The 25,621-nt window shown below is 41.7% G+C and overlaps 3 protein-coding genes across 4 annotated transcripts in view; 1 reads left to right on the forward strand and 2 right to left on the reverse strand.

Annotated features, from left to right (window-relative positions):
- The window catches only part of LOC133124962 (trypsin inhibitor ClTI-1-like), a 92,195-nt gene that overhangs the window by 58,276 nt on the left and 8,298 nt on the right, over window positions 1–25,621 (forward strand). Inside the window, exon 1 of one of the 2 annotated variants that reach the window (XM_061236576.1) lies at window positions 18,261–18,264. The exons of the other annotated variant lie outside the window; for it this stretch is intronic. The gene's annotated coding sequence lies outside the window, so the exon portion shown is untranslated. Of the gene's footprint in view, window positions 1–18,260; window positions 18,265–25,621 lie in introns of those variants that run through there. 2 annotated transcript variants of the gene reach the window in all.
- On the reverse strand, window positions 3,251–10,229 carry LOC133124431 (non-POU domain-containing octamer-binding protein-like). The gene is made up of 10 exons (XM_061235640.1): window positions 10,070–10,229; window positions 9,134–9,294; window positions 7,757–7,950; window positions 6,990–7,291; window positions 6,399–6,494; window positions 5,522–5,718; window positions 4,832–4,995; window positions 4,146–4,176; window positions 3,956–4,068; window positions 3,251–3,711 (listed from the first exon to the last, which is right to left on the reverse strand). The coding sequence occupies exons 2-10, from the start codon at window positions 9,270–9,272 to the stop codon at window positions 3,586–3,588; spliced, it is 1,362 nt and encodes a 453-aa protein (XP_061091624.1). The 5' UTR covers window positions 9,273–9,294; window positions 10,070–10,229; the 3' UTR covers window positions 3,251–3,585.
- Window positions 24,275–25,507, reverse strand: LOC133123512 (neuropeptide Y receptor type 6-like). The gene has a single exon (XM_061233982.1). It carries the CDS (start codon window positions 25,409–25,411, stop codon window positions 24,275–24,277), a length of 1,137 nt encoding a protein of 378 aa, XP_061089966.1. The 5' UTR covers window positions 25,412–25,507.

Here is a 25,621-nt window from a genome sequence, read left to right on the forward strand (position 1 = left end):
CAATTGATTGCAATTGTAACACAGACATATGTATGCGTATGAAGGTTGAAATTAATCAATAGGCTATATCACAGCCTTGGAATGTTCCCTGAATACATGGCGTTGCCTAGACCTGATTAACAACGATTAGAACTACTTTCCTGTGTGTGAATAAGGTCGTAAAATATCACCATACCATAATAAAAGTTATGTAGTTAAAATGTCAGATCAGTCACCCTGAAAATGTGTCGAGTGCTAGAAGGTTCAGCTCTGAGCTCCGTCTCAATTAAACCCGCTCTCCAATTTGTGCCAATGTTCCGGTGTCTGAAATCTCTTTGCCTTCCAAATGGCCCCCCCTTGTGGCAAGTTCGAGCCTTCCACTGGGAAGAAGGAGAACTGCTGGTGCCCCAGGCGGTTGTTTGTGGGAAGGTACATACAACTTTAACTAGGGTCATATCTGACCCCAGACATATGCTTGTATTGACATATGCTATTCCTTGACTTTGTGAAGCCACATGTCCTAAATAAATACATATAACATTTTTCTGGTTTCTGCATGGGCGGCACGGATGGTGCAGTGGGTAGCACTCACAGCAAGGAGGTCCTGGGTACGAATCCCCGTCGGCCGGGAGCTCTCTGCGTGGGTTTCCTCTGGGTACTCTGGTTTCCTCCCACAGTCCAAAGACATGCAGGTCAGGCTGATTGGAGAGTCTAAATTGCCCATAGGTATGAGTGTGTGAGTGAATGGTGTGTGTGCCCTGCGATGGACTGGCGACCTGTCCAGGGTGTATTCCTGCCTTTCGCCCAATGTATGCTGGGATAGGCTCCAGCCCCCCTGCGACCCTGTTCAGGATAAGCGGGTTAAGATAATGGATGGATGGATGGATAGTTTCTGCATTAATTTACAGTGATGTGACGATTAGGTGATGACATATCCTTTGGGGTCATACATGACCCCATTCAAAAGAAACACATTCCAGCAATGATAAAATTATCTTTATAAGAATCCAGATTTTTGTGGGGACAAGATATCAAGTGATACATATCCACATATTTCGTTGGCAGGTAAAATTATGTCCCAAATTAAAATTATTATAAACATGTGAATTATTACGTCAGAGGGTATATTTTAAATGTTTAATTTCTAAACTGTAAAGGTAGATACTTGGTATTACAGCACATGGCAGAATAGAGAAAAAGTTTCAATTGTACAATTCTGGGCTGTAGCATGAAGTCAGGGATTTCTGTGGCTCAGTGGCTGTAGAACAGTTTAGCAGCAGCAAGAACTTGAATAGTCTCACTGACTCTCCTGATGGAGTTCACAAATATCAGAAAACTGAATGTGCTATATCACATTCAAAACAAGGATATATACAATTTATCACAATGCTATCTCAATAACATTATATATTGACCTCACACGGGTTACACATGTTATGGCTTACTATTACCCGATATAAAGCCAATATGGGTGACATTAATGATTACTAAATGGCTGTAATTTAAATAATATCGATATATACTTTTGTTTTTTATGAGAATTAAATACCTTTTACATAATGAGACTGTTTACAGTTGGGCTACTTAGGGCACAACATTTAAATGATTGGTTGCATTTGGGCCACCCATTTGCCAGTGCCATAACTGACTCAGCATATTTGCCTATCATCTGCTATCTGGCTTGCATTGCCTGGCACCTATGTTTACACCAGGGTAATAGTGGTAGATATCTATTTAACACACGGGTGCCACACTGCCAGATTGCCGAGTTACACTATTGCATGTTCCCCATTTTCACTTTTGTCGGACAAAGTAGCGTACTGTTTATGGTACCACTTTTACCTTAAATGTGGTTGTCTGGTAACAATTTTATATGCAAGTTTTTTTTAGAGCATTTTAGTAGTTAGGTCTCTTTAGTTAATCGCTTTAACTAAACGAGGTAGAAAACTTGCCATAGCCTACAGCACCATATAGCCAGTGCACATTGATTAGCTGAAGGATGCCCATATTGTGCCAGTTTGTTTAAGCAATCTACTCCTGCTGTCAGGCCGAGATCCATTTAAATCAAGTTGCATTACTAAATATCCAACTGTATGAATGGATTGTGTAAAAAAATTTCACGTATTAAATCGCTAGTCTCCAAGAACTGATAAATGCTGAAACGCATGCCATATTCATTCAAATCCAATGTTGAATCATTCAGTTTTAGTGCTTGACCCTTACTAGTCTGAGTCACAGGCAGAACTATAACCTCTCATTAGCTCGTCAGAACCGACCTGTCTGAACTCCAGCCTAAGAATACTTCCAATACAGCACAAATCATGGGCTTTTATCAGTGACTCAGTTTTAACACAGCATTGTGAAGAAACCAGGACTCATAAGCTGCAGTTTCATGCAAGAGCAGTTCATTTTCAGAAATGTTAATTATTCAAATAGCTTTAAATACAAAACATTATACAGAGGTTTTAGCAGCTAATATACCCCATCTCATGTCTTTACCATTTTGCCCCCATGGTCCACCAAAGTCCCCAAAAATATTTATGTGTGGTATCTGCCAGACCATGACCTAGGACTATGTTGCTCTTTAAGACAAAAAAAAAAAAACATTACTTCCGCTGAGAACTGGAAGTGAAGAACAACCATACTTATAAGAAGCATGTCTAAGGGCAAAGAATAGCATAGCGTTAGACATCAGGAGACCTGTAAAACATAAATAGGAGCCGTTCCCATCAGCTTCCTGTTCAGACGGTTCCTGTGCCCAGGATTCATGAGGTAGCCACAGGGCATAGTATAGAGTTGAATTTAGCCACAGTATATTAGTCCAATAAATGGCATTGTAATTAACTTTTTCATTTAGAAATACACCCCCTGCAACCTTATGGTATCTAAATATGTCACTGCCCAGGGCGTTGAAAATTAGCACTTCTGCCCGTTTTAACTGCTGCTGGAAAACATACGATCTTGGTACTAAACACTGGAATTTATAATCACAGATAGAATTATATTGTTTGCTCCATGTGCTAACAGACATTTTCTTGTCAAAAAAACAAAAACAAAGCTTCGCCACTTACTTAGTCTCTGCCGATAACTAGTGTTTAAGAACAGAATCACGCATTCCCGGACACACATCCTGCATCCGTAAATCGTAGTCTCTCTGTCGTTTTCGCAATAACGACACATTCCAATTCAAAAGACTTGGCTGCAACAAAAATGTACCATCATTTTAACTTCCAGACACTCCAAAGCCAAAAACAAATGAATACACTGGAGCTGGCATTTTGCTAATTTATTAGAGGAGGACACAATCACAAAGAAAGAGGCTTACATGAACATTTGACGTTTTCTTTAAAAATGCACAAAAGTATCAAACTATCACTGTACAATGTGGGCGGCGAGGGACAGGTCACTACAGAGGGCAGGCCGCTGTGGAACGTAGCTTACACGGGGCCCGACTTACAATGCAGCCCATACAAAATGGCTGCAGTGAAGGCATCTTCCAGGACACCAAATTTAAAAATCGTACAGGCAAGAGTTCGTTAAAAAAAAGAAACAAAGAAACACTATGTGAATAAGGTGAATGTCGGGCAGCTCCGACCCTCCTCTTCCTCAGTATCGACGGCGTTTGTTGGGGCCAAAGTCAGCGGGCCCTGGGGGGCCCCTGGGGAACCCCGGCTGGGCTCCGGGCATGACGTTGTTGCCCATGCCTTCCAAAGGGAAGCGTTCCTGCTGTGCCTGGGGGGGGGGGGAAGGAGAGGGAGAGAGGGAGAGAGGGAGAGAGGGAGAGAGAGAGAGAGAGAGAGAGAGAGAGAGAGAGAGAGAGAGAGAGAGAGAGATGCCCATCATGCTAATGCATTTCATCATACAATATGCAGATGACATTGTAAAGGCCAGTCTCTGAAGCAAATTAGAACCATTTGAGAAGCCAGCAAGGACAAGGAGGCCGATCCCTTTGCAGTGCTCATTGCACTAGCCTCACCATTAAAGGGTTGGCTTCAGTTGGCATGGCGCTCGCTCCACTGGGCAGAGATGGTCCGCCACCCATCTGGGCTCCTCCACCCATTTGGGCTCTGTTCATTCCCATGCCCTGCCCTGGAACGCACAGACAGTGAGTTTACACACACTACACACTACACACACCTGACACTGACAAACTACCACACACTTACCTGCCATGTGCATTCTCGCATCTTGGTCTCTCTGCGAAGGACACAATTAGAAACCATTTTAGTATCAGTATAAATTCTGAATATCCAGCACAAAAAAACCCTCTGCAGCATTCATATGCTGTATGAGCTACATGCTCTTCACTTGAACAGATTTTAATCGAATGGCTAAATACAGTGCCCTGCATGATGTTTGGGACAAAGACCCAACATTTATTTATTTTCCTCTGCACTCCACAATAACTTCAACATCAGAGTCTGGATATCTTATTTTCAGATTGTTTTACGAGCAATACTAAAACTCTTTTGCATTTGAATGGCTTTAGATGGAAATTTGGGGGTGGGACTAAATTCAGCTGTAAATTATGCCGATACAGTATGGAACACATTTGTTGGCAGAATGATTTTAAGTCAGTAAGGGTCCAAGGTATGAAATGAGCCTCAAACCACTGTGCTGCTGCCAGATATGCAGCATATGCGAAAATAATTGCTTCTCCTAAATATGTTTTCCCCATTGAGTTCAAACGGAAAATTTGTCAGGAGAAAAAATTTTCCACATCTACTGCATGAGGCTCATTTGATGATGAGGCTCATGTGCACTTTAACCGCTAATGATTTTCTTTCATTACGGATCTCAAACTGTAGAGCGGGTTTTGAAGCAGGGGAGGGGAGCTTTAAGGGAGACTCACGTTCTCGGGGAAGCCGGCTTTGAAGCCCTCCTGCCGACGGGCCATCTCCTCCTCGCGCCTCCTGCGCTCCTCCTCCTGCCGCAGCTCGATCTGCTTCCTCTTCTGCACCTCCTGGCTGTGCATCTCCTCCATCCTGCGGAGCTCCTCCTGCCGCCTCAGCAGGTCTGAGAGCGAGGGAGAGACGGGCTCATACGTCAGTGCACAGACACATTACACACATCCGTATAGAACACACTGTCCCCGGGTCTCAGACCGCAACACACACAAACACACAGCTCCTCTTCCAGTCCTTAGCTCTGAGTGACTGCATATCTCTCACAGACACAGACACAGACATACATACAGACAGAGAGACACACAGAAACCTCACACCAAGCCCATTCAGTGTGTTTCTTTGAAGAATAATCAGTTTCATCCAACAGTTACGAAAATATTTAATCCAAATGCAATACCCGCGCCATTTCTTTTAGAAAATACTCAAATCCAGCCATGGCCCAAATACAACGAAGGCGGCAGGGACAGGCCAGTTGGGAGCAATGACGTGGGCAGGTGAGTTGAGGGGAGTGGAGAGTAATGAGAGGGGCAGGTGAGCTGAGGGGAGTGGAGAGTAATGAGAGGGGCAGGTGAGCTGAGGGGAGTGGAGAGTAATGAGAGGGGCAGGTGAGTTTAGGGGAGTGTTTTAGGCCTCACCTTGTCTCATGAGCATGACCTGGTGCTCATGCTGGGCAGCCTCCAGCTCCTGCTCCAGCTTCTCGCGGGCCTCTTTGATGTTACGGTCCACCTGCTCGTACTGCTGCTTCTCCATGTCCATCAGGGCCTTCCAGCGCATGGCGTACTCGTACTCAAAGGACCCGGGCTGGGCGAAACGAGGAGGCTGCTCCCGCTCCCTGTCAACCACGCGCCGTATAAACACGTCACCAAGCTAACACTCCCGCTCCGTCAACCACAGTGCCGTTTAAACAAGTCAGCAAGCTAACACTCCCGCTCCGTCAACCACAGTGCCGTTTAAACAAGTCACCAAGCTAACAGACATTTCTGCAGTCCCCACTAGCCACCCTCACTGCACCCCAACGGCCGTTAACACTCAGCCACTCATGTCCTAAAAGCCAATGCCACATTGCCCAGAGATACTCCCAACATTCAAAACAGCCACAACCACTCTGCCCAATAGCCACCACCACACTGCTTAATAATAACAACTTTATTTGTATAGGTCTTTCAGCATAGAGCACAAAGTGCGTTAACCCTTTCAGTCCCAAGCCCAGTATGACGTGGCTCCTCCAAAATGGCTCTGGCTGAGAAAAGTGAGAAAGGGGACTCAAAAAGGCATATGCTTGAGTGCGCCATATGGCACTTGAGATTCTATGGTACCTATATGCTTGAGTGCCATATGGCACTCTTGGAACTGAAAGGGTCAATAGCCTTTCAATAGCCACCCCCACACTGCCCAATAGCCACTCCCACAAATGTCAACAGCCACTTTTCTCCAAGGGCCACTCCCACATGACATGACATAAAATGTCCTCCCACAGCCAGGTCCTGTCGGTGTCTGCAGGGCTGCACTCACTTGTGATACTGCTGGTTCTTACTGATGAGCCTCTCCGGCAGACCCTCGTCCTCATCGTACTGCTCCAGAGGCTCCACGGTCACAGGACGTGGAAAACTGAGAGGGATTAAACATAGGACAGGGATTAAACACTCAGACCAGAACAAAAACAAAGGGAAGCGCTTAATAAAATAAATAAATATGAACAAATGACTTAGCATTGTTGTCTTGCAAATACACAACCCAATATAAATGTGGCAGTTCACCAAAAAATGTAAATTAAATTAAGTTTATACTTACCCAGAGTACTACCTATTCAGGTAGTTTTACTGAAACATACATTTACTAGATTTGGTGACTTTCTTAGATGCATTTTGCCATGCTGTGTCAAAATAAGCATCTAGAAAGAAAAATCTAGAAAATGTCACATTTCAGCTAAATTTCAGGGCGTAAAAGCCTGACCAGTCACTGTGTAAAAGCATGACCAGTCACACAGTCAGTGTGTAAAAGCCTGACCAGTCACACAGTCAGGGTGTAAAAACCTAACTAGTTACAGTCAGGTGTAAAGACCTGACCAGTCACACAGTCAGGGTGTAAAAGCTGAGCACTCACACGGTGAGCAGGAAGGCTCCATCAGCGCAGCGGTCCAGCGCCTTCCTGGCAGGCGGCTTGGCGGTGAACTCCACGATGCCCTTGCCCGTGGGGCGGCCGCGGTCGTCCACAATGACGATGGCACGCTCCACCTGGCCGAACATGGAGAAGGCCTCCTCCAGCAGCTCGTTGGAGATGTTCTGCGGCAGGTTGCGCACGGACAGGGCCGAGCCCTGGGTGGCGAAGCGCACGCGCAGCTGGCGCCCGTTAAAGGGCGCGTCGTCGAGCTCCACCCGGGCTATCTCCGCCAGGGTCCGCGTCTCCTGAGGACCGGGAGAAAACACCGTCAGGACTCTCGCCCTAGAAACACGCACGGCATCGTTCTCACACACGGAGACCTGCATCCACCGCTACCATTTCGGCAATAAACTCTAGTGAATAGGCTTGGAAGCTTTACGGAATTACACCTGGCATGGCATCAGATATTTTATATCAAGTTTGGGAAATATACAATTGTGTTTCATTCACTTACACACAATGTAGATTAGTCTGTAAAGAAATGTTTGTTAGAGAGATACCCTATACCCTGTTATGACTGTCTCTGAATTGTTGAAATCCTTCAGAATTGAGTCAATTCTTCGAAAAACAGTCTCTCCCCCTCTCATTGACAAACCGCTTCTCGCCACAAATGTCTAAGCTAAGCATCAAGTTTACAAACAAAGGAAGTGCCCCTGCACATAGGTGGGTTTTGGGGGGAAATGAGGCATTGCTCACTTGGTAAAACTCACCAGTCTCACAAATCCAAAACCTCTGTCCTTATTGATGAAAATCTCAGATGGTTTGCTGTACTTGGAGAAGAGCTTTTCCACCTCCTCCTCTGTCGTACCGGACGGTAGGTTTCCCACGAACAATCGGCTGCGTTGCGTGTAAGTCTTCTCGCCCGGTTTCCTGAAGGCCTGGAGATCTATCGTGATGCCAGTGTCTGTGGGGATGAGGAGGCACCATTAGGGGACAGTGAAATGCACTACACCAGACTACAGATGTCCTAAAAAAACTCTGATACAACATTATTTAGGCATAAAAAAGGGATGTCCTGTTAAATTAAATAAATTATTGAAAATTTTGACTCATGGTGTCATTCTGAGGCAAGGTGAGGTTTACAGACATCCTCTAACATTTAGAAAATTCTTTATTGCCAAAGTACAGGCAGATATCACTATTGTGTGTGCATCGCTTTAAGAAAAAGGGTCAGATAATAAATTGAAAAGTAATATGAATGATAAATCAATGCTGCTCCCTTTTAGGTTCCCCTACTGGTGACATGACACCGTCAGCAACATCCGCCCCTCACTCAATTTACACTCACAGCCTTCTACCGAACCGCCATCTTGGTCAAAAGCTTTGATTCTCTGAAATGGACACAAGTAGACCACATTTCTCTGACTTGGCACTAACATTTTCGTTCTTCGAAAATGAAAGACGTGTCGTATTTTCACAATGCAAAGGCAGCCTAGGAAAAACACACTGCTTCAATTTCAAGCTGTCACCAAAACACTACAATACAAAAATATTCAAAGCTTGTTGGGCATTCAGATTGAACAGAATACATATTATTGGAAAAGGAGCACCCACATGTGCTCTGTAACAAAATGGAAAATTGAGAAAACCAAAGCCATCTCTTGTACTTAGTTCCAGTTAAATGTAGTAATTTATTCAGATCGACAGATTGCTTAAAGGGTTTGCAAATTATCCAGGTGCGGAAATAATTTTACATCTCAGTGAAAATGAATGGCACCCAGTACGGTGAGGGTCTCTGGAATACTAGCGCTGCTGATACGAATAAACGTCACTTTCCCTTTGCATTCGAGCCCTTTTAGTGTTTTTAACACAAAAACCACGACTCATTAACGTTGAACTCTGGCCTGGCAAGAGCATCCTTCCATCTCGGGCCTACGTGAAGAATATGTTGTACATTTAAACGCATGCGTTTATAATATATAAGCCGGTTATGATTTCGTATTTTAAAGTGCAAGACGGATAGTAGGTATTTTAACCAATATCAATATCGGCGTAGCTATATATAATGCATGTTAACTAATGTGCGTGCACAATAAGTTATGTCGCTAACATTTTCAACATTAGAGCATCGCAGTTCAGTGCCTTACTTGCATCTGGTGGCGGTTTGCTCCTTTCTGCGTGTTGCCCGTTGCTGTCGGGGCCTCGTCTATGATGGGGTGGTGGGCCCTGGTACCTCGGGGGGCCATGATTGTGTTGTTCAGGACGGGGACCTCTGTTGCCTTGCATCCTGCGGGTTGCTTTTAACTCGCTGAAACAAATGAAACATAACCGTAACGTTAGCTAAGTCGGGCCACTGCTATCTATAATCATCTCCAATGCGGCTAGGCGTATAGTAATGTTAAAGCACATCCTAACATATCGGGCCATCGTGATGGGCTTTCCTTATTCTTAAACAAAGGAGTTCGGGTAAGGTAGCGAACACTGTAGCTAGCCAGCTAGCGATTAGCTGTATTCTTATTGCAGTAGTTAGCTCAAGCCATCTTACTTCGGCCTTATCTCACACAGATTTCTCACACAGATTTGGCTAATGTCCGTGATTTTCTATTTAGCTATAGGCTAGTTAGCTATGCAAAAGGTAACACCGAACGTTCTACTGACACGGCAACCATGTAGCTAATTACCTAGCGAAGTTACAATCACACAAAAACAAATCAGTGTTGCATACTTAAAAGCGTCTACAAAGCTAACGTTAAGCAGCTGGCTAAACAGACATTTGGTATAACGTTACTCACTTGCATTTGCAGGCTAGCTAGCTAGATGGGTAGGTACATCGCTGGTTTTCTACGTTTAATTAGCAACTACTATTTTCTGGAATATAATATTAGCTAAGAAATGCATATTCAATTTAATCAACATAATCGGTAAGCTAAATTCACTGGCTGCCCAGCAACGATTTCCCTCCTCTATTAGTTAACTGTTAGCTAGAATTAGCTAGCCAAATGTAGCGACATCCTGAAGTGTAAAACATAACTAACATTAGCCAGATGATAAGACAGCCAAAATAAAAGCGTTAAGAAACTCACCTTTAAGCGGTAGAATAAGTAACAAAATGCGATATTCTTCCTTTAAAAAATAATGAAACGATCAATGGGCTATTCGGAAAATACGCCTTAGCCTGCTTTGACCGAAAGAAAGAGGACTTCGCTGAAATTTCTAACCTCAACCTACCTTGATAGAAAACGAGCTACACCAATCAGAGTGGCTAGTAGCTGGAAGACGTAGTGCAGTAAGAGCCGGGAAGCGGTGCATAGAAACACATCAATCAAATGCAACTTGCATTTTAATTGGAAGAAGATTCGCAGTCGAACGACTGCGAGGATTCAAGGATTTTTATTGGTTACTTCGTTTTTTAAACCCATTACATGTTAACCATTTTAATTCGATTGGTCAAAACGTTTTTGGCAAATTAAAATAGTTGTTATTCGAATATGATCATCATCATCACTTGACTTCAATAACTATTTCTTAATTTTAGTATCAGTTTTATTATGCTATTTAATATCAACATTAAATAGAAAATAATGTTTTGTTACTACTGGCAGTTTTGTTTTTATATGGATTATTTTTTTTAAGAAGCTAAGTTAGATAATTCATAAATTTATGGTGGTACTTCCCTTATTAATTGACGTGCAGATTCTCTTATCCAAAGTCTTACAAAGTCTTCAAGAGAACATCCATCATTTAATTCACAGGTCAGTTAATGTATGTATTAAAGTACTATTAATGCAAAGTGTTAAATGTAACTTATGCCAGTCTAGACCTAAAAAAACGAAAATAATACAACTAATAATACAAAAAACATTTAAATTATTCCAAACAAATGTGTAAAACATGTAAGTAAATTGTAGTCATAACATCCTTATGACGTAGTAAAACATCCCATAACAACCCTTAAAGACTGCCAGATGCTGATAATAATACATTCCAGGATGAATTTCAAGTATACATCTATGCCTGTCTACATCAAAAGAATCATTGATCTGTGCCAATAATGATTTTGCTATCCAAGAGATAGAAACAGGAAATGAAAGACCCAGTGCATCTTAGATGTCTTCTGGATAGACTCCCACAGGTTGAGTGCCTTGTCTTGGACTGATTAAGTCTAATTAAGAGTCTTTTTCCAAAGATTTGGCCAGACAGGGCTGTCACTGTAATTCAAAAGCTCCTATTCCACAGCATTACAAGTAGTAATACACTTGTTTCCAAAATACATTTAACAACAGTAAAAATGCAACGTGATATTATGTCTTATTTTAATCACAGACACACCCCTGCCCCCCTTCTCAAAACCTGACTAAGACAAAACAGATTTGGATAGTCCTTCACCACTAGATGGAGCAGATGTAATACTATCGACTATTTGAGCTTGAATGCTACAGATCATGTTCTTTATTTCTTTTATCTTTTTTTGCTATTATTTCAGTTTTGGTGTATGTCACATGTTTATGCAATGGATGATATTTTAGGTAGCTATAGAATATATGTATATTCTAATGTAATGTAAATTTTTTTGAGTTACCTGAAGTGAATTTTCTTGCTTTACGCCACAAACCTCAAAATGCCTTCATACCAGCTTTTGTAAAGCCAATTTTGTCTAAACTAATGCAAGTATCCATATTTGCATATACAAACTGTCTGGGCCCATCAAAAACGTTCACTGAAACGGAAATAAGATGTCTATATTTAGGAACGAATGCATCATTTCTAAATTATGACAAAAATGTATGAATAAAATATTCCATTGAGATAACTTGGTTGACTCTTAAGCTCCACATCTCATTAAAATCCAATTAGAAGAGCTGAGTTAGTGAGCTGTGATTTAATTCCAACTGTTTGAAAGAATCATTGTCAATCTCACAGCAGATGGCGGTATACACTCAATGCTTAAACTCAGACTCAGACAGATTTTTCCAGGATCTGCAGAACATTGGTTGATGATAAATTTCCCACTGAGCACCTGGCTATGTTCAATGATGCAATGAAATTGCATTGATCAGTTCTCCAAATCTGACCAGTCTTGTTTACCAGTGATGCTACAATGAGGATTCATGCATCTGCGGTTCATCTCCAATAAACACATTGCTGTCCACAAAACCTTGAAAATGATTGTTTCATATAATGGCAGCAGTAATGGTAGCTCCTGCTTTAGATATAGTGGTCCCACTTACTGTGTACATATATCTGCTGATGCTGCTGGACCCATCTTCAGTGATGTATTTGGGATCAGCTGGTGTTTCAGGTCTTTCACCATCATACACTCCTCCAGGCAAACCAGCAATGCCTTTGTCTCCCATGGCTCTCTTCTTTTGAGCCACATCCATCTCAAGGCTCTCTACAACACTTTGGTGGTACTGCTGATGGCTCTTCTCTTCCTCACTTCCTCAATGCTCAACAAGCAAATAGCTCTGGACAGGGATTGGGCTGCGAAGCCTCCAACCTCTATTGGCAAACACCTTGCTCACCAGCAGCCTTCATACTTGATTTGAGTCTCTTCTCAAACGCCTCCTCCAGGCAATATTGAAATGGGACTGTCAGCTCTAGCAGGACAAATTGCTTTGTTGTTTCTGGCAAGTGAACATTGTCTGGTCTTCAGGTGGTGGTCGCAATGTGCTGAGAAAATATTAGTTGCCGGTCCAGGTCTACCAACAGGTACCAGTACCTTGCAGAGACTAAGATTCCTCTAGGTGTTTTTTTGCAGAAAACTTGGTCGTGCCTTGGTCGAGACTGTTTTGCATGAAAATCCCAGGAGATCTGAAGTTTCAGAAAAACTCAAACCAGCCTGTCTGGCACCAACCTCCACATTAGCCTCCTGCTGATTGGAACCACAATCCTGGGAATTCATAATCCTTTCCTTTTTATCTCACATCAGCTTGACCATTTGGTTGAAACAATATAAAATATATGTAACATATATTGATATGAAATATTGGCAGGCAATTCTAACTGGTCCTTCTCCCTCAAATGCCCAATCATCCCTCCTGAGTTACCCCATTATCCTCCAGTGCACTATCCTTGTATCTTGGGTATTTTATGGCCAAACGATGTTTTCAACCCAAACAGACCAAACAATACAACATGAGATCCCATTAACATTTTACACATTACAGGTGACACAGAAGTAAAATAAAGAAATAACACTGACAGAGGAGGGGCATGTCACTCATCAATGCACACCGAGTAAAAGTCTTTACTGTTAGAACCACCTTGCAGGGCTCTACCTGTAGTCCTGGTAAGAGCTTTTAGTGATAAACCACCCTGTAGGCCCAGCCTGCAGTCCTTTGTAAGTGAGCTAAAGAGTAGCTACTGACAACACAGGCAGCCTAGAGGCAGTGGGACTGCAGCAACAGGGTTGAGTCATGCACAAGGCCTTGTTGTTATGTCCTGGAGTAGAGCACTTCAGTAAAATATTCCAGTTCCTATTAATAGTCATCTTTATTCATCTATTGATGTAATGTCTGCTAAAATAATTTGTTTTCACACAATTAGTAGGTTAGTCCAAATTGATGATTAAATTAGATATGCAGTGTAATTGAGCTCATAAAAAGTCCCATGTAAAAGATGCAAAGCCTCAAGGAAAAGGTAAACTGATCTCCATGGTTACTCCATTTTTCATAATGAAAGAAAAGGCATGATGTTTCCTGTCTGGAGGGAAGCACTCTGATGCTAATCAGAAAGTAATTGGTACTTTCTGTCTTCTTGGAACGATGATATACACCGATCATCTCAAATTAAAACTACTGACAGGTGTAATGAATGTTCTGCTGGGGAACCTTGGGTCCTGGAATGTGATTTTTACTTTGACACGTACCACCTACCTAAGCATTGTCTCAGACGAAGTACACCCCTTCATGGCAACCATATTCACTGGTGCCACTGATCGTTGTGTATACAGTACATTGTGAGTTTGGAACAAAGTAATTTTTCTTGATTTGGCTCTGTACTCCACAGTTTTCAATTTGTAATCAAATAAGTAATACTGTATATATTCTCAGCTTTCATTTATGGGTATTCATTTTTACTGCCCTGCTGCAGCATGAAGCATCCACAAATCTACATTTGTGGAGTACAGAGCAAAATCAAGACAAATAGAATATGTCACTGTCCCAGACATTATGGGGCCCACAATATATAATGATTGGCTGATTAGATACAGATGGTTGGTGTACAGGTCTACCTAATGAAGTGGTCACTGAGTGTATTAAAAAAAACAAAAACAAAAACAATTGTTCTCTGAGTCTCATTTCCGGTTTAATTGGATCTCCTCCTCCCTCTGTGGGTTCAGCCACAGATATAAACACCTCATTAGAGATCCCAGCTTTGGACTGTCTTTTTTAAAATCTCTTTAGCTCCTCTTCTCCAGAACGGAAAGGGACCCACCCAAAGTGCAGCTCGCCCTTACAGCTAATTTTCTTAGAAATTGCCTTACTGTTCCATCCTTTTCAGTCATTACAATAAGAGGAAAGGATTACCAGGACAGATGCAGGTTCTCTCCTTGAGGATTTTTTTGTGAGTTTACCATAGAAAATAGACCCTGTTCTGTTTGCAAGTGCGAAAACTCTGCCCACAGCCCCGGAGCCATATTGGGGAACATTGGGGACACTCTGCGTCCCTCTAAACCACAGGGGTCAAACATCAGTCCTGGAGGGTCACACATTATTCATTCACTGTTACTGACACAAAGAAACAAGGGACTCGTATCAACAGGACTGACACCAAACATAATCAAACATTTTAAAAATGATAAAAAGTTACCATATTACTTTCAGTTCAACGTTAAAGATTTGAGATTGAGCTACTGATTTTAGATTTAGCCAATTCCAAAAAGGTAGCCAGTGCAGAATCTTATATCACAGCTTCATTGGGCTTTTTAGTATCTCGTGCAGTGCTTTTTTCATTGTGTAGATGGCTGCATGTGACGGGTGCAGAGGTGTGCACAATCTAATTTCCAATCAGGAGAGTCATTTACTCAATACCCCACAGCTTGTTCCCATAGCGATTTGGAAGCCATGGGAACGTGGAGCACTGCAGGATAAGGAAGTTGAAGCGATTCCTCTCTCTTCTCACACTGTTAAAGCAGATTAAATACAGTGCTTCTCTCTGTATGCCTCTGCTGTTAGTAACTGATTAAATGCAGCTCTTCTAACAGCACTGGCTGGGTTTTAGCATTACTGCTGGCTAATGCTAAAAAAATGGTGGTGATTACACCACACCTTGAGCCCACAATAAACAGGCCATGCTTTCAAATCCTATTTTTTTCCAGCAGTGTCAAAAAATGCATCCTCGATGTTTGAACTAGTCAGCTGGTAATTGATAATGCAGCCCCTAGAGACATTGCCTTCTCTGTGGCATGTTGTGTGTTCACAGAGTGTAATGCTACAGTGTGAATGTAACATTTCATGTGATGAGAGACAGAGCTGGATGTGATGTGAGAAGCAGAACTGGATGTGATGTGAAAGAGACAGAGCAGGATGTGATGATTGTTGTGAATACTACACAGGAGCCCACAGGAAAAAATTAAGCTGTTGGTTGCAGAACTGTTTCCCTCATGATTATGTACTTTTCCACCACATGTCTGACATGTCTTTGAAGTGAACTACTGTTGCGAACATAGCCTGGCAAACTCCAATGGTATTACAGTGAAAAAACAAGTTTTAGCTTGCCTCACATCATTGAAATAGCTTTGGAGTGCAGTTCTCAGAGAACCAGACAAGGAGGCGGCAACAAAATCTGCCACCTCCTTCCAACTTGTCCTGACAGGAGGTTTCTCAGGGGTGTCAGGAATGCATGTGTGGAAATTATTTTCTTCAGCTTCCGATCACACTTTGCCGTAAATAACTCTCAGCAGTAACTAAAACGCAGATATGTATTCACCTAATTAAATAATGGGACCTATTAAGCTAGGAGAGATAATGCTGATGCTCACCGCTGTGTTTATTATGATGTGTAATGAGGAGAGTCTTAGACATGAATGCAAATCATTCGTAGACAATTGCAACAGAGCCAATCGCCAATGGCATGATGAAGATTTCAATTTAGTTTAATATTGTTTTTATTTAATTAAACAATACAAATATTTGTATCTCCTCCTAGCCAAATTCTCTGTCTGCTGCCTGATTCTGTGGGTGTACCAAAGGATCAGTTGCTCAATGGAGTTGTCTTCATGGTGCAGGTACATTTATTTACATTCACAAGATGAACATCGTCTTCCAGCTTAGGTGAAATTTATTATGATGAAATACACACGAGGTAATGACTTTCACTGACTAATCTGGGAAGCTTTTACAATTACATTTTTCCCCCAAGGCTTCTTCTGATCTCTAATCGGGTCATATATCTATTGTAAAAAATAGTAACAGACAGAAAGTCTAGGTTGCATGTGGCTTTTGTAATGGAGCACATAGTGAATGACCAGTGTACTGGAATAGGTTGGTGTTTCAGAGCAGAAAAATTGGTGGTTTTCCACCACAGAAGGAGCCGGTCCTGGATAATGGCTGTAATGGGATTTGGGTCCTTGTGTTAGCGTTAGCGCTGCTCCCCTCCCTGCTGGGATTGAGGAAGCCATCACCATCAGCACGCCTATCGGGGAGCTCTGACAAAGCTAAAAATGGCCAAGATGGAGGGGAAATAATTCCCCGAAAGAATAGAATGAAAGATAGCGTTATTTTATTTTTCTCTCATAGAAAAAGGAAGAGAAAAGGAGAAAAATGAAATGGCTGGATTAAAGAAATTGTGAGGCTGTGAGATTGCCATGGTCATAGCAGAAAAGCATGCTCTCATCTCACTAAGGAAAAACTGAAAAAAGTGAGTTTTTTGGGAGTGCTCACATGATGGTGGGGGGATGCATTAAAAGGAGTGATATACTAATGGAAAATGTTATTTACAATGGTGCCGCTGCTGCTGGAATCGGGGGGAGGATCGGGGGCAGGAACAGGGAGATTGTCTCACATAGTGTTTGTGATTGAGCACTTTCATTACCCCCACAGTCTCTGCTATTACCAGAATCCTGCTGGCTCAGCTAATTAGTTTAATACACTGGAGAAAAATGAACAGTAAAAACTAGTGCTGTAAGCAATTGGGAATGTTTACTGGTAAACAATTTATCAACACACAACTGAAGATAATAACAAAGGTATTGTTTTACTTGAACTTCAGAATCAGATGTGACTTGGAGATATGACTTGTGTCTTGTGTACATGTTTTTTTGTAAATTTGTTGCAGTTTTCAAGATATTAAGGAAATTCTAAGAGAATCCTGAGTTGTTTAATATGAGATGGAATCCTGATCCAGTTTTATAATATAACCTTGCGAGAATATCTGACTGAATTGATTTTGTCTCAGGTTTTTTTGCCATGGCTTGTGTAGTCTGATTGTGACAGTGTGAGTGTTTCTAGGATGGAAATGCCAGATACTTTTATGAGACAGTCATTAAATGTGAGATGTTCTCTGTTGTTCAAACATGTAGAAAAACTATATACAGTACTTTTATTTAAATACATTTTCTTTCTTTCATGTTTCAGTTATCTCATTATTACTGAAAAACATAGGCGCCAATTTATTGATACCCCTAACAATTATTGTGAATAAAATTAAACAAAGCTAAATAGGAAATAATATTTTACTTAATTTAGTTAATCTCAGTCTAAAGAAACTATATTGTGTCATTTCATCACTTCCTAAATCACTTAAAATGAGGTAACAAGCATGCAAAATCCCTTCGTCATACATCACCATGGGAAAAGCCAAAAACTGTCAACTGAAAAGAGACAGGCTGTAATTAGCCATTGCAAGTCTGGTAATGGTGCAACTAAATACATAACCGGCTAAAGAAACCACATAGCACGGTAAGGTCAATAATAAAATATGTAAAACATGGAATGGTTGCAAACCTGCCGGAAGAGGATGCAAGTGCATGCTGTCACCACAGGTGAGGAAGATGGTGAGGGAGGCCATGAAAAACGCAAGCATCACAGTTTAAAAATTGCAGAGATTGGTTACATCTTGGGGTCACCAACACTGAAGGACATGAAGATAGCCCTTATAGAGCATAATAAACAAAACCAAGCATCTGGAGTTCGCCACTCTTCATTGGAATTATGATTAGAAGAGGGTGATATGGTCAGATAAAACCAAAATTGAACGTTTTCGCCATACATACCATCAACATGTTTGGAGGCAAAGGAGGAATGCAAGGAAAAGCACCTCAAGCCTCCTGTCAAAGCTGTACTAGGTCTTCAGCTACTTCTTATTCAGGGACCCGCAGCCAGGCTTTTTAGAAAAATGAGGAACGGGAGAAAAAGACTGTGATCAGGTCGGGTGTTAGAAGTGGTGGGGGAAGGAGGGAGATTGTGTTCTTGCCGGCCTTTCTCGTCAAAGATGAAATAATGACTGTACCTGTATAGAATGGCACGGTGACTGTTGTGCATATCTAAAGGTGTTGCATTAGAGCTGTGTCCTCCGACCTGTTGACAATGTCAGGAAGGTGCAAACATACGCCTACAGAAGTAGAGACCTGGGGCGACAGAGCTTTCAGCCCCATTTAGTTTCTTCTTTTCCTTCCGTAGTACAGTTTTGAGCTTCGTGGTTAGTTATTTCAGCTTTGAGCTCTACTCCATGGCTTATTACAGTGCTCCTCTACAATGCTTTGAGCATGGGACAAGTGCTTTATAAATAAAATGCAACAATGTCCATCTACTCTCATGAAAGAATGAGAGAGGATGCTGATCTAAGAGGCCATGCATGCTTTTTTGTCTCCTTACAATTCAGCCTTTTCTTCCTGCTTGATGCAGAAGCAGAATAGCTGCTGTGTGGAGATGAGCAAGTGAATTATTCTCAGAAAAAAATTATTCTGAAAATAGCCATTGTGACAAGGCTTTACCTGTACTCACTGATGCCTTTGGTCTGTGGCCTTATTAAGCCTGAACGATACTAATGGTTTGGTTATATTTCACATATTTTCAGAAATATAACCATTTCTTTCTGTGGAATAGAGTCTTATTATCAAATTAACTGTATTTCCTGGTGCACTAGGACAATTTACTTGTTATTACTTGTGCAGCATGTGCAATCAACCTTCAATCCTGGAAGATTAATATAATAGACGTGAAAGGGTCATAATAACACTTTTATTTAGCTTTTTCCCCTCAAAGTTCTTTGCAGCCAAACATAATTTACTCCTAAAAAGGGCAGTTCACTCAAATATTAAAATAAAGAATGTTTCTACTTCCAGAGTACTATCTATCCATCCCCATAGAACATTTACATTAAAAACTAAAGCATAGAGGTAGATCCATTATTCTTTGGGGTTGTGTGGCAGCTGGGGGTACAGGACATTTTGTGCGAGTGGAAGGAAGAATGGATTCCACCAAATATCAACAAATTCTAGAGGCTAATGTTCAAAGGTCAGTCCAGACATTGAAGTTGAAGAGACGTTGGGTATTCCAGAAAGTACTAACTGACAGGATTCCCAATCTTTTGTACAGGGCCTTTTTCCTTTAAATTTTTTTTTTTTTTTTAAACTGTCAGAAATTTAAATAAAAAGTGATCTTGCTTTAAAATGTGAAGAAATGTGTCATGTTTAAGCTTGTACCATTTAGCGGTCAGATTGTGTGTGGAACAATCACAAAATAGTATTGGAAAATAAAATACATATCCTGTATAATTGCTAAAAATTTGAGGCTGCCTGATTACAAAAGAAAGATGGTGAAAAAAGGACAAACTCAGAATTACACGGCATTTAGCAAACAATGGAAACTAATTATGAAATTAATGAATAAATGGAAATATTATGGACTATGCCAGTCAAAATCATGAAAAAGACCCTTGTTCTCATTTGTTCTTCAAAAAAACAGCAGTGTTTCTCTTTAACCCACATATTCTATTTATCCAGGCTTGTTAAATATTTACAATAATAATAAGAACCTATAGCCAGTTAAATGGCCTCAAAGATTAAAATCATGGTAGTGTAACAATGAGAGTGGGAAATTAATAGATTTGGTTGCTACGATTTTACTGCTGGTTGTTACCTACGCTCACTCGTTCAGTAGCTCACACCTTGTCCAGTGTCACAGAATCTACTTGGTCCTAATCTTGTGATTTTACCCAAACTTCCCTTAGAGGATCTTCAATATATCCAAAGAGAATAAAGACACCTGCAATGTGTCAAGTGTCTTTCACACCTTAACCATTTCAATCCCACAAGAGCAACAGTAAAGATTCAGCCCATTTTGCTGTAATAGCAAAAACTTAGATCACAGTTTGTAGACTCCTCACAGCTCCAGAGATTCATATGTAATGCAATAATAAAAACAATCAAATCTGTGACATTAGCACAGGGAAGCTTCATCTTTTGTGATTCACCACAATTTCCGTACTTTCTTCTGTATTTACATCATCCCAGTGTTAAGCCACTTTCCTCCAATATGCCATTGGCAGTATTATTTAACATCACTATTTACTATGTACCAAATGTACCTTGCATTTTTCCATAGAGGCAGTTCTATCCTGCACACGCAGTCGATCACCATTCTCACAGACGAATACTTCAAGGAGCTATGTATGTCGTTAGGAGGATAATTATGTTACTGAAGCATCATTGTCACTACCTCCGTGTTCTGCTGTAGGATACTGTGACAGGAATTGTGCTAGGCAGAGGAGTGTGTGTGTGTGTGTGTGTGTGTGTGTGTGTGTGTGCGTGCATGCATGTGTGTATTTATAATAATATGCTTTGCTTTGGGGCTAATGCTCAATCCTAATATACATACAAATAAAATAAATCACTAACTGAATTTCAGAGACTCTTGCATTGCTGGGCTATTGAGAGCAATGCTGTGTGATAAGAAGGCCATTGAGCCAGGGCAGGACCAACCTTCAGCACACTGCAATCTCCTAATTACCTCAGTGGTGAAAGACCAGGAACAATGCATTATTTCCACTGTGTTGGCTGTGAATTGTGTCACATTATGAACTATGAAGAGACAGCTAGTTACCTCAGAGCTGGACCTGGGCCATGCATTTGTTTTCTGCATTTCAGATAGGCACAGTAGCAACAAATGAGCAGAGGCTTTCTTAAAACACAAACCAAATTACTCGGCGTGGGTGTTAGCTTCTCGGCGACAGCGTTGTGTATGATTTACGACCAGGCTTTGAGCACAAGACATGAATTAGAAAATACATTCGAACTACTGGCCCAGACGGACAGAGGCACAAAACACTGAGGCAAGGTTTCAGCATGCTGACAGGAAGATTCAGTCTAACTGCAGTGCGTAGTGTCCTTAACCTTGAGTGGCCAATTTAAGCCACTTGAGTAGTCTGCAACTGAATCAAATTTTCAATGTTTTAGAGCATAAATCCAGCTTCAGTGTATCAGAATGAACCCTTAGATGTTTAGGGTCCTCACCAGTAATAATACAATTGCATTTCCTGATTGGATATGGATATATTAATATAATATACAGTATATATTTTTTACTATTATGAATAATTTGGCATCAGTTAAGGACTACAATGTACAACCCAAATCCCTTTAGGCTTCCATTACTTATTTAGTCATTTTTATTACGAATTCAATCAAAACTTTAAACACATTTTCACATTTCAAGCCTGAGTTTGAGCCTTAAATGAAAGAGTTACATTTTATTTTTTTACTTTTCATTAATATGAAATAATATCACATTAATCAACATTAATGTTTAAAATGCATGTCATTTTCGTGCTTGTAACAGCTTGAGATGACGTCTGCTTTGTGACATGGAACAATACCCTGCTGGAAATCCAGTTTAAAAAAGATAGACTGTGGCCATAAAAGGATGCACATGATCACCAACAATGCTGAGGAATGATTTGGCATTCAAATGCTCAATTGGTATTAAGGGTCCAAACGTGTGCCAAGAAAGCATTCCCCACACCATTGTACAGTACTACCATCACCAGCCTACCTTTCTGTTGGTTTGAACAAGTGTGCCCATTCTCGTCTGATCTCCTCCATGTTTTCAGCCACAGAACTTCTGCTCAATGGATGTTTTTTTGTTTTTTGCACCATTCTCTGTAAACTCTAGAGTGTAGAGCGTAAAACTCCCAGGAGGGCAGTTGTTTCTGAAATGCTAGAACCGCCATGCATGGCAGCATCCATCATACCACTGTCACAGTTGCTTATCCCTCATCTTGCCCATTTTAATGTTTGGTAAACAAAAAACTCTACTCCTCCATTTCGGCAGGATTTGTATATTGAGTTGCAGCCACATGAGCCTGTTTAGCGGAGCGGGCTTTCAGCATTAACAAGCTGGTGTGCATAAAGAGGCAGATGAGTATATACATTGCTGAAACACATGTATAAACTAATACAATAGAAAGGAAATTAATAATAATTATATTCCTGATCCTAAATAATAACCCACCCCCACCGAAAATACAGTTTCTTATGCAAGTGGCATCTTTTTGATACTTTATTGCAATGCGTAAGTCATTCAAAATAAGATAAAATAATTACAAAACGTAGGTACAATGTGATAATAATAATGTCTAGACATGATACACAGCGTATTTGAACAAAATATACAGCAGGCTAATTTCTCGAGAAAGACAATAAGACACAACACTTTCAATATAGTGCATAAAATTCCATTGGAATCCAATACGGGCCAAAAATGACCCGGCCTATGTAAATTTAGTAATGAAAACCTCTGTTAATGCCTTTACTAAAATTGTAATAAAGTTTCAACAAACGCAACTCTTTCTATCAATTAAAGACAAGATTGTATGAGAATTCATGGGGTAACAGTTGTTGACATGACTTAGTTTGAGAGATACTTTGAAATAATCACACATCTGGGTCATTTTTGACCCACATAAGGGTTAAGCACAAGAAGAAGAAAAGCATTGCCACACCTGCTACAACACAAGCACAACGTAATATGACTGGTTTCCTTCCCCCCCAAAAAATTCAACTGTTCAAGAAGACAATACAATGACCAATAATACACATATAACATCCAACAAGGCGTGGTAAACCAGGGACAAAATTCACATTGCAGATAATAGGAATATGATATACATTAAATCATGTCAATCTCTGCTTACAACAAAACACCATATTATAAAGTTATCAAATTTGAACCTGTGTGTATGCTTACATTTATTGAAATATCAAATTTATGAATTTATGAATAACTTACAATACAAAGACGAACTTACAATAGGGGAGGATTGTCTCCTGCTTAGTCTAATCAACTGTACGTCGCTCTGGATAAGAGCGTCTGCCAAATGCCAATAATGTAATGTAATGTAATGTAATAAATACAAGTTAAAAACAATACTGTCACATTGTCATATTGTTTTAGTTAGGAGATGGAAACTTATCCAAGTGATTCCTAAATTATTTCCACACTATTTAGGAGATGTACTGAAAGTTCTGCCCATCACAATCATTTAATACACATTTACACATATACACTACACCAATAAAGGAGTGAAGATTTAACACATTTTTACACATTTTTATGTTTCCTATTCATATAGTCTCACTGTATACCACCTGGTTAAGTCAGGATTGATATTAAGATTGAATCCAAGGCTGTATAGTTACTTTAACAGATCAGGAACAGGACACTTTTGTAAGAAATATTTGGCACAGAGCAATAGAAAATGTTTAGATAATATTTTTTCACAATACACTTTGTCCTACACATTGTACATAAAGGTGCCTATAAAGTATCTATAAAATGAACTTTACACATTTCAGTAAGTCTGTAATTTTTAGTTCTGCCATGTTGTCAAGCAATTAAAATCACAGTACACATATACTGTATAAAAGCAAACATTTTTATTTAATCATGCCCACACTGTTGAAAAGTAGCTGTTTGCTACATAAGAGACACTCATGCAATATTGTAAAAAATATCCCCTTCATGTGATTTAACTTGTGTTGAGGTCTTGCTCCTGACTGAAAGGGATCAAAATGTGACAGTAGTACTGCATGACTGCACTAGGATACAAAAGGCTAGCACTGTATGTTCAGAATGGCTAGGATACAAAAGGCTAGCACTGTATGTTCAGAATGGCTAGGCTAGTACTGTCAGCTGCAGCTTGGTCAGATTCAGGCTGGGACAGACCACCTTTATGACATCACTTGTCCCCTTAAAGGGGTGATAAGCCACAGAAGGTTCCTGGCCTCCTCACTTCCCAGCCCCCCTGCCACCTACCCCTGCCCTTTAATGCATGCCCCCTCCGCCCTTCTAGCAGGCACTAGCAGAGTTGTTCAGCCTGAACGAGCCCTTTGAGATGTCAGTCTGCATGGCAGACATGCCTACGTTGTTGTACACCTCCTGGCTGGAGCAGAAGCCGCAGAGGCGCATCACACCCTGCAGATCCTTCTGGAAGTTCCTGTTGAGGAAGCCGTAGAAGACGGGGTTGACGCAGGTGGAGACCATGGCCACCATGTGGCAGAGGGTGAACAGCAGGTTGTGGTGGCAGCTGAGCAGCGTCTCGTGGTGCCAGTCGAACAGCAGGTTGAAGACGTTGAGCGGAAGCCAGCACGCGGCGAAGGCAGCCACGATGGAGACCAGCAGGGTGTTGATGCGTTTGGTCTCGCTGGCCCGCGCCTCGTTTTCGCGCTGTCGTTCCCCGCGCCCCCCGCGTCTCCGCAGGCAGGCCAGCACCCGCCCGTAGCACACCAGGATGAAGCACAGGGGAGCCACATACTGCACCAGCAGCAGGCAGGTGTTGAAGCCCAGCCTGCCCCGCTCCGATGGCCAGCCGTCCATGCAGGCGTACTTGTCGCGGTAGAAGCCTTGGGAGATGTTGCGGAAGGGCTCGTCGCTGAGGTGGTAGAACACCAGGTAGGGCAGGGACAGCACGGCTGAGCCCAGCCAGATGCCCACGATGCTCCAGTGCGCGTGCGTCACGTTGGGCTTCCAGCCTCGGGGGTTGACAATAAGCTGGTAGCGCTCCACGGCGATGAGCACCAGCGAGAAGCTGGAGACGGAGACGGACAGGCATTGCACAAAGCTGGTCACCTTGCACATGGCCTCCCCAAACAGCCAGTGGTCCATGAGCGTGTAGACCATGGTGAACGGGATGCAAATCACGCACACCAGCATGTCCGACGCCGCCAGGTTACCGATCAGCAGGTTGGTAACGTTCTGTGTCTCCTTCTGCCGCCGAATCACACCGATCAGGCATAGGTTGCCAAGCAACCCCACCAGGCCAACCGCACTGTAGCCGCCCACCAATGCCAACAGGATGGGGGCTGAAGACTGGCAGTCATAATCACCAAAGTCCGGCCTGGACGTGCTGCCATTGCTGAGGGTTGTGGGCCCAACCAAGGTCATGTTGGGGGTACCCCCTCCAGGGTGAGAGGTGGAGTTAGTCATACCCCCGCCCAGATACTTCCTCTGAGCAGGAGAGCCAATGCTGGCATTTAGGGGACGATATACAATTGGTTACCAGTCACTCTTCATTGTGTGATCTCCTCTGCATTCTGCCCATCCGCTACATTCACTGACAAGGACAAGGCAACAGTGTGGAAACCACAGGGAACAAAAAAATTCAACACAATCATTATCCACGACCAGGGGGCTACT

This window comes from Conger conger, chromosome 3, assembly GCF_963514075.1.
Source record: "Conger conger chromosome 3, fConCon1.1, whole genome shotgun sequence".
NCBI classification, from domain to species: domain Eukaryota; kingdom Metazoa; phylum Chordata; class Actinopteri; order Anguilliformes; family Congridae; genus Conger; species Conger conger.